Source organism: Miscanthus floridulus, chromosome 12, assembly GCF_019320115.1.
Source record: "Miscanthus floridulus cultivar M001 chromosome 12, ASM1932011v1, whole genome shotgun sequence".
Classification (NCBI taxonomy): domain Eukaryota; kingdom Viridiplantae; phylum Streptophyta; class Magnoliopsida; order Poales; family Poaceae; genus Miscanthus; species Miscanthus floridulus.
In genome coordinates, this window is record NC_089591.1 from 17,680,932 (window position 1) to 17,689,692 (window position 8,761).

Consider the following 8,761-nt stretch of genomic DNA (forward strand, 5'->3'; position numbering starts at 1 on the left):
ACACCCTGAGGTCGAGTTGACTACTTGGTCTATGTGTGGCAAAGGAAACAAATCCTTTGGACACACTTTGTTAAGACCCATGTAGTCAACACACATTCTCCATTTCCCACTCTTTTTCGTACAAGAATGGGATTGGCTAACCACTCGAGGTGGTATACTTCCTTGATGAATCCGGCCACCAAAAGCTTCACAATCTCCTCATTGATCGCCCTGCGTTTTTCCTCATCGAAGCAATGCAAGCGCTGCTTCACTAGCTTGGAGCCTAGCCTAATCTTCAAGGCATGCTCGGTGACTTCTCTCATAATGCTTGGCATGTCTGAGGGTTTCCATGCAAGGATGTCTCTGTTAGCGCAGAGAAAGTTGATGAGTGCGCTTTCCTATTCGGAGGAAAGTGTGGTGCCAATGCTCACCACTTTGCCCTTAGAGCCACTGGGCTCTATGAGGACCTCTTTGGCGCCCTCTATAGGTTCAAAAGACTTTGCCAACCACTTGGGGTCGGGTGCTTCTTCGGCGACCTCCTTCCTGATGGCCATGAGCTCTTTGGAGGTGACAATTGTCGTGGCGTGCTCACAGCACTCGACCTCACACTCGTAGGTGCGCTGGAAGGAGGTGTCAATGGTGATGACCCCACATGGACCCAGCATCTTTAGCTTTAGATAGGTGTAGTTGGGGATAGCCATGAACTTAGCATAGCATGGACGTCCCAGGATTACGTGGTAGGTTCTATGGAACCCGACCACCTCGAAGGTAAGGGTCTCCATCCTATAATTGGACAAATCTCCAAAGGTGATGGGCAGATCGATTTGCCCAAGTGGCATGGCCTACTTTCTAGGCATGATGCCATGGAAAGGTGCCCTGGTCGGCCAGATGCGCGCTCGGTCGATACCCATGGCGTCGAGCCTTTCAGCGTACATTATGTTGAGGACGCTGCCTCCATCCATCAGTACCTTCGTGAGCCGCTTTAGGGTGATGATTAGGTTGACCACGAGCGGATATCATCTTGGCTATGGGACGCTTTCTGGGTGGTCAGTCCAATCAAAGGTTATGGTAGACTCCCACCATTAGAGGAAGGAAGGCGTGGCTGGCTCGGCCGTATAGACCTCATGGTGTGCAAGCTTCTGGTGGCGCTTGGAGTCGTAGGCCACCAACCCTCTAAAGATCATGAGGCAGCCATCCAGTGTCAGAAAGCCCCCGTCCTTCCCCTCGGTGTCATCCATGGATGGCTTAGGGTCCTTCCTATGCTCCCCCTTGTTGGAGCCTCTGAACAAGAACTGCCTCATGAGACCATAGTCCTTGTATAGATGCTTGATGGGGAAAGCATGGTTTGGACCGGGGTCCTTCGAGTAGCTTCTCGAAGTGGTCTGGGTACCCTAGGCAGGCTTCTAACCCCCTTGCAGTCGGTAGTGGACATGAGGGAGCCCTCACACCACTGCTTGTTCTTCTTCTTGCTAGGATGGTTGGAGGCACCTTTGCTGGCATCCTCTTCCCACTTTACCTTGCCCTTCAGGCGGTTGAAGATTGCTCCGACCACCTCCTCGCTCGAGGCATGGCTGGTGGCAATGTCGAGGAGCTCCTTGGTGGTTCATGGGCCCTTATGTCCTAGCTTATGGACCAGGGACTAACAGGTGGTCCTAGATAGGAAAGCTCCTATGATATTGGCATTGGTGATGTTGGGCAGCTCGTTGCACTGCCGCGAGAAGCACCGGATGTACCCATGAAGGGTTTCCCCAGCCTTCTATCGGTAGTTTTTGAGATCCCATGGGTTCCTAGGATGCGCGTATGTGCCCTAGAAGTTTCCCACAAAGATCTCTTTTAGGTCCGCCCAACTTTGGATTATGTTGGGCGAAAGGTGTTCCAACCACATTTACACTGAATCGGCCATGAACAATGGAAGGTTGCGGATAATGAAATCGTCATTATCTACTCCACTGGCTTGGCAAGCAAGCCAATAATCCTTTGAGCCATAGTCCGGGGTTCATTTCCCATGAGTATTTTGGGATGTTGGTTGGTGGTCGGTACCATGGTGGGAAGGCGGCGTTGAGGATGTGTTGGTCGAAGGCCTGAAGTCCTAGCAAGTTGGGGCTATCGTAGCATCTGCCATGACCAGTGTGGTAGCCACGGCTTGCCCCCTCCCTCGTATCACCATGGGCACGCCTACGGGCATCGAGGGTGTCGTGCGCGTCACAGTGGTGGCCGAGACGCTCATGCACTAGGACCGTGGTGCGTAGCCTGCCACCTTGCGGCACCTGGTGGACTGACACAACCTTGTCAGGTCGCTCTGAGGGTGTGCCCTAGCTGGCGTCAAGCTCGTGTTGTTAGGACAGCGAGCTCTTCGCATGTTGCACCGCCACACGCTCGAGTAGCGTGCGAATCTCACGATGGGTCTGATGATCCTCAGGCATCGTAGGCCCCGAAGCCTCCGGAGCAAGGCCGCTGCAGCAGCGATGTTCTGGCTCACCCAAGTGAAGTGTGGGAGGGCTTCATCGTCCTCGATGATCCTTTAGTTCACATCACGGGCCATGGCACGTGCGCGCCCACCATCTCCGTGGCGCTCGATCTCTCGCTCGAGCTCCGCGCATTCCTGCTCGAGATGGAGTTGTGCTTCCTCGAGCTCTTGGTGCTAAGCCCTCAAATGCTCCACCTATAGGCGAGCCAGGGCCCCTGTATCCCCCTCGGCCTCATCGTCGAGGTCATTCATTGGGGTAGCCTCTTTTCTCATGGATGCTTTCGACATGTCCCTTGGGGGTACATGCCATGAAACATTCATGAGAGGGGTGATGGCTTCCCCTGCTAGAGTTAGAGCCAAAGGGCAACTCTGACTCTCCTGTGAGGAGATCATGGACCGAGGAGTGTGTTGTGCCACAAGGTGGCCAACGGTCTCTACGACATTCCACAGACCGAGCAGGAGCGCCATCGGGGCGCTCTGGAAGAGGTATTCTAGGAAGAGAGGCTCTCCTCTAGCAAGCTACCTGTTGGGTTCATAAACCCAGGGTCCCTCATGGACTGGCTTCCCTGCAAAGGCTTGGCATAAGCAGACAACACACAACTCATGGGCCAGGCCTTATGTCTAAAACAATAGGCCAGGAGAACAGTCTAGTCATCGATCAGAAGGTCAGGCCAAGGAGGAATAGCGCCCCCTTGTCAACTCTGGCTCACCTCTCTGACTGAAGCGCTCGCTTTGGTCTCCAGCACCCCCGGACGGTCTCTCCGACTAAAAGGCCTAGCAAAGCATTACCTTTGACTCTGAACCCACATCTCCGACTAGGGTATGTAAAGACCCTACTCACTGCTCTTCTATGATTGGCACAACCAGAGCTGACTGGGACCAACCGACCAGGGAAGCCCGCCTGGAAGGGACTAGGGAGCGAATGGAGAAAGCAAGGCAAGACGCTTAAGTCAAACTAGGATACCAGGGACCGTACCCTGTCACCTATAGGAACAGTACTCTGTAACCACCCTGACACAAACAATATTGTAGGCACCAACATTTTCCTCTATAGTATTGTGGGCGCCGTTAAGTCCCATACAATAAGGCCCCACACATGCCTCTAGGCATCGATAGTGTTGCGAGCGCTGGGATTTACTGTACCAAGTGAACATGGTGGAACTCCTCACATGCCTCTAGGCATCAATGGTATATGCAGGTGTTGACATCTACCATACCAAAATAAGATGACATAACCTCCCACATACAACCAACATCCAACAGTGTTGTGGGCGCCTACCATCCTCCTATACTCGCCGTCGTGGGCAACAAGACTTAGAAGCATATGAACTCTCTCCCTCTCACTTGTAAGGCCATCCCCTTCATCTATAAAAGGGGATGCGCTCTCTCCCAAGAGACTAAGTGGATTCAAGTTCATACAAGTGTCGCTCTCAACCACGTTCTCTAGCTCACAACCATAGAACCACCAGGTTCGGACCTCAAGCATAGGCTTGAACACTTAGCTCATAGAGGGGCTCCTATCGCTCTCGGCCCTTCCGACCAGAGCCAACCGGACCTCTCGTGCACCACATCTTTCTCCTTCTCGTTTGTAACCCCACTGCAAACTTTGAGCACCTGGGCTTAGGAATAAAGTCACCAACCGACCCAAACTGGATGTAGGGAACGTTGCCTGAACCAGCATAAACCCTGTGTCATTGAGTGCTAGGCCACCTCCGATCACAATGTATGGCAAAACTACAAATATTTACTTATTGGTCACTTTCTGCACCGACACTATGTCATGACATTGGCGAACGAGAAGGTGAGGTAGCCTAGGTCCTCCTAGGATGGTCAGGGTCCTAGGAAGGCGTCGAGCTGGCGCTCTAACCTCTCGTAGTCGAAGCTGAGGAGCTGGCCGCTCCCGGGGGCACAGGCCTCCGGTGCATGCAGCTATAGCTCCTCTAGTGCCTCGATGATTGTGTCAAAGCCAGTGAAGTGGAGAGGTTGGACGGCCGTGGTAGCCTGCACCAACCCTCCCTCCATCATGATGACAAAGTCTAGGTTCACAAAGTGCACATGCGTGCCCGGGACCTAGCTGACGTTATGACTAGTAATCTAGGGCCTAGTGTGGATGTCGAGACGCACAAAAGGCCCCTACCTGGCGCAACAACTATTAGTGTTTTGAGTTACCACTGATGAGTAAATTTCTAGTATTGCGCATCTGGCTCGGATGGTGTGCTTAGAGGACACGCCGTTTATATTGGTTCGAGTAGAAAGTCCCTACATCCAGTTCATCGCTGCTGCTCGTGTTACTAGCACTGAAAGTTTGTAGTAGGGATTACAAACAGGTGAGAGAGAGATAGGTCCCAAGTCTCTATTGAAAGACTTAGAAACATACAAACTCTCTCCCTCTCACTTGTAAGGCCACCCCTTCATCTATAAAAGGGGATGCACTCTCTCCCAAGAGACTAAGTGGATTCAAGTGCATACAGTCATTCTGGATTCATTAGATCAACCAAGTTCTCTAGCTCACAATCATAGAACCACCAGGTTTGGACCTCAAGCACATGCTTGAACACTTAGCTCATAGAGGGGCTCCTGTCACTCTTGGCCCTTCCGATGGGAGCCAACCGGACCTCTCGTGCACCCCATCTTTCTCCTTCTCATTTGTAACCCCACTGCAAACTTCGAGCACCTAGGCTCAGGAATAAAGTCACCAACTAACCCAAACTGGATGTAGGGCATGTTGCCTAAACCAGTATAAACTTTGTGTCATTGAGTGCTAGGCCACCTCCGATCACAACGTATGGTAAAACTACAAATATTTACTTGTTGGTCACTTTCTGCACCGACAGTTGGCGCCGTCTATAGGATAGACATTGTACGTTCAACACTTTTTGGTCATCGGATGGCCCACTTTTCTGCCACCCTCGCCATGGCAGGCTCTGGCGATTCGATTTGCTTCAACTCACTAGAGTTTCCTGTGCTCCCACATGTTGGGATGTGGGTTCCACCTATCTTCGAGCCATCCTAGTCCTTCCTCCTCAGAAGCCTGGACTTCATCACCGACTGGCTCGGCGTACTACACCTCTGCGAGGAGGCACTCGTCCCGACACCTGTCGGAGGGGTGCCCTCCATCGACTCCGGGATGCATGACTTCAATGATGCGACATCTACACGTCATTCTAAGCAAACTCTCTGCTCAAACCCCACTGTAAGTAATATGTGTATTGTTATTTACTCTTTATCTACTATCTTCCACCAATCATCCGGAGGGACCGTACTGCCCGCGCCATGAACACCGTATGGTCGGTTCCCCCATGGCCTCGCGCCCCCCGTGGATGTGTATGCTTGAGGGCTTCGAGGGATGCTGGCACCATCCCCCCTCACATCTGAATTCATGGGAATGGTGAGCGATGCTCCTGCCACTCTCCATGAACTCCCGGATGATGAGGGTGAGAGCAATGGCTCTAGCATCGACAACGTGGCACCTCACCACCATCCGTCCTAGGAGTGTGCTATGGTAGATGTTCCAGGACAGCCGTCGGTGGTTGTGGGATCTGCGTAGACTCACACCCCTTCAGACCCACGTGCGGGGGCCCTCATGTCTGCACAAGCACATGCCAAGGATTTATGACAACGGCTGTAACAACCCAAAAATCCATACACCTAAAAATACCAACTACAAAATTTTTCTTAAAAACTCCCATGTGATGATGAGTGTCATGTAAGAAACCCAACCTAAGAGTTGCATTACAAGTAACCCAACCTAAGTCAACACACAAGCATGGCATATCATTTGTTGATTATGATTATTTAACTTCTAACAAATAAATGTTGCATACAACGCTAACTTAAATTGTGGTTTGGGTTTTCATTTGCTTTATGTTATGCTTAACAATTCCATTAAAGTAATAAACCATAAAGTTATTATTAAACAAAATTCCCTAAACTCCAATGAATAAGTTACCTCAGTTGTGAATTCAAATTCTAAACCAAATTTGAATTCAAACAAATGGAAGAGAAATGAAAAATAGTGAAAGGAAAAGAAGAAGTGGGCCTCGCAGCCAGCCGCTTGGCCTAGCCAGCCCAGCGCGCGCACGCAGGCCTAGCAAGCAGGCCGAGGCTACCGCAGCTGCCTGCGCACCTAGCCCTGCCTACTACTGCTGCCACTTGGGCCCGCGCGTCAGTTGCGCGTCACCCACGCCTGTGCGTCTGTCCGCTCCACCCGCTGACGCTACCACCATGACCCCACGCAGTCGGCCGCACGCCACGCCATTGTTCACCCTGCGTTGGCTGATGAGTGGACCCCCAGCGTCATCCTCTTCCTTGGTCCCCTCCTCTGCCTCCGGCAAAAGCAGAGCGCGGAAGCCATAGGAAAGATCCCAGGCCCCAGCACCCTTTCTCCTCCGTCCATGCCTCATGACCACCTGCAAAGCCGTTGGATGGATACCACCAAGGCACCGGCTGCCCGACAGGGTCACGCAAGATGCATGACCACTACCGCGTGCCTGCCATGGCCATGGCTAAGCCATGCCCTTGCCCCCTCCCTGTCCCCTGCCTTGCTGACCAAGGATCACGCAAACGGATTCTCCATCGCACCCACGACCATGTTGCAACCCCGTAGCCCTAGCCGTGACGCAATCACGGCCCTTCGCGTGCACCTAGCCATCTCTAGCCGCTCATCCATGACATGGCCGAAGCTCCAGCTATAAGAGCCCTAGCCCTGGAGCCCTAGCGATCGTCCATCACCCATCGCCATTTGGTGGCCATACACTGTGCACCTGAACCAAGAGAGAGGAGGGAGAAGGGGAAGGGAAGGGGGAGGAAAGCGCCGAAGCCGCTGCGGAAAAGGAGATCGCCGGAGCCAAAGATGACGCCATCGTCTTCATCACTGGCATGGGCAACGCAGCACTGCATGGCCACCAGAGCTACATGGCCTCGAATCGACATGGCATCACCACCCACTCTTCCACACCACCCACGGTGAGCTTTTCCCCCTTCTGGTCTCTCTCTGCCGCCGAACCTCACCGTCGACCATGGCGCCCCACACCTGGAGCGCGTAGGCTAGTGCCTTATCTCCAGCCACTAGGAACACATGCAACCACGCACACCCCACGACCATGCTGTGACCATCTCGCGGGAGCCCCCTTGATCGCCCATGCACATCATCGTCGACATCATGTCGCCATGGCCGCTGGAGCCCCTAACGGCCACCTGGGAGTCCGAAGCCCCGCTTGAGCCCTGGACGCCTTCATCGTGCACCCACAAAACCACTGGAGCCATCGTCTGCCCAGCCTAGTTACTGGAGAGCTGGCGTGCGCGACCTTGCCACCGGCGGGCATCGCCGAGCCGCCAGCCGCTGTGGCCAACGACTTGGAAGACCCTGGCCACCACTAGTGTCCCAGGATCATGATCGCTGTGGCCTAGGGTAGCCTTTCCCCTCCCCAGTTGGGCACCAGCCTCGCCACGGAGGCTCACCAGCGAAGCTCGCCATCGGCAGGAGTGCCGCTGTAGGAGAAAGACAGGGGAAACACCCCCCCCCTCGCTGACACCCCTGCGTGAGCTCGGTGCACATGAGCTAAGCCAAGGAGAAGAGATGGTGGACTTGGTTCACCGTGCGCCCTGCCGTAGGTCCATGGACCATGAGCGTTGGTCCACCGTGAGCCACACGGTGTGAGCCACGCTGTGGACGAAGCCCAATAAGAGCCCACGGCCGTGACGTGGCTACGCCACAGCACGCCACGTGTTCGGCCCGGCCTGACCCAGACCGGCCCAACCTGAAGCCCGTTTGAGACTCGGCCATGTTGACCGTTGACCTAGCCCCACATGTCAGTGACATGGACTTTTTGGACCCACACAACAGGCGCTGACGTCATGCTGACGTCACACGGGACCCACATGTCAGCAGCCCACGCAGCCAGGGTGACATCATGCTGACGTCACGTTGACATCAGCTGCTGACGTCAGCAGCCAGGCCCCACATGTCAGTGACCCTAACTATTGACCGTTGACCATTGACTCAACATTGACCGACATTGACATTGACCGGACCCACCTGTCAGTGACCCAATAGCCTTTGGCCCCACCTATCGGTGTGGACGACGTTGATGATGTCACGCTGACGTCAGCTGGGCCCCACCTGTCAGCTCGGAACCATGATGCTGACATCAGCAAGCCACGTGGACCAACCATGGCATGACACGTGTCAGCCCAGGATTAATTCAGCCTTTTTCCATTTTCAGAAATAGATTTAAACTTCGAAAATTCATAACTAATTCATATGACCTCAGAAAAATATGAAACTAGGACCAAAATTCATCTAAAATCAAGCTC

At 53.5% G+C, this 8,761-nt stretch overlaps 1 protein-coding gene across 1 annotated transcript; it reads right to left on the reverse strand.

Annotated features, from left to right (window-relative positions):
* Positions 1 to 377: 377 nt before the first annotated feature.
* On the reverse strand, positions 378 to 818 carry LOC136495594 (uncharacterized). The gene has a single exon (XM_066491484.1). It carries the CDS (start codon positions 816 to 818, stop codon positions 378 to 380), a length of 441 nt encoding a protein of 146 aa, XP_066347581.1.
* Between the last annotated feature and the right edge of the window lie 7,943 nt (positions 819 to 8,761).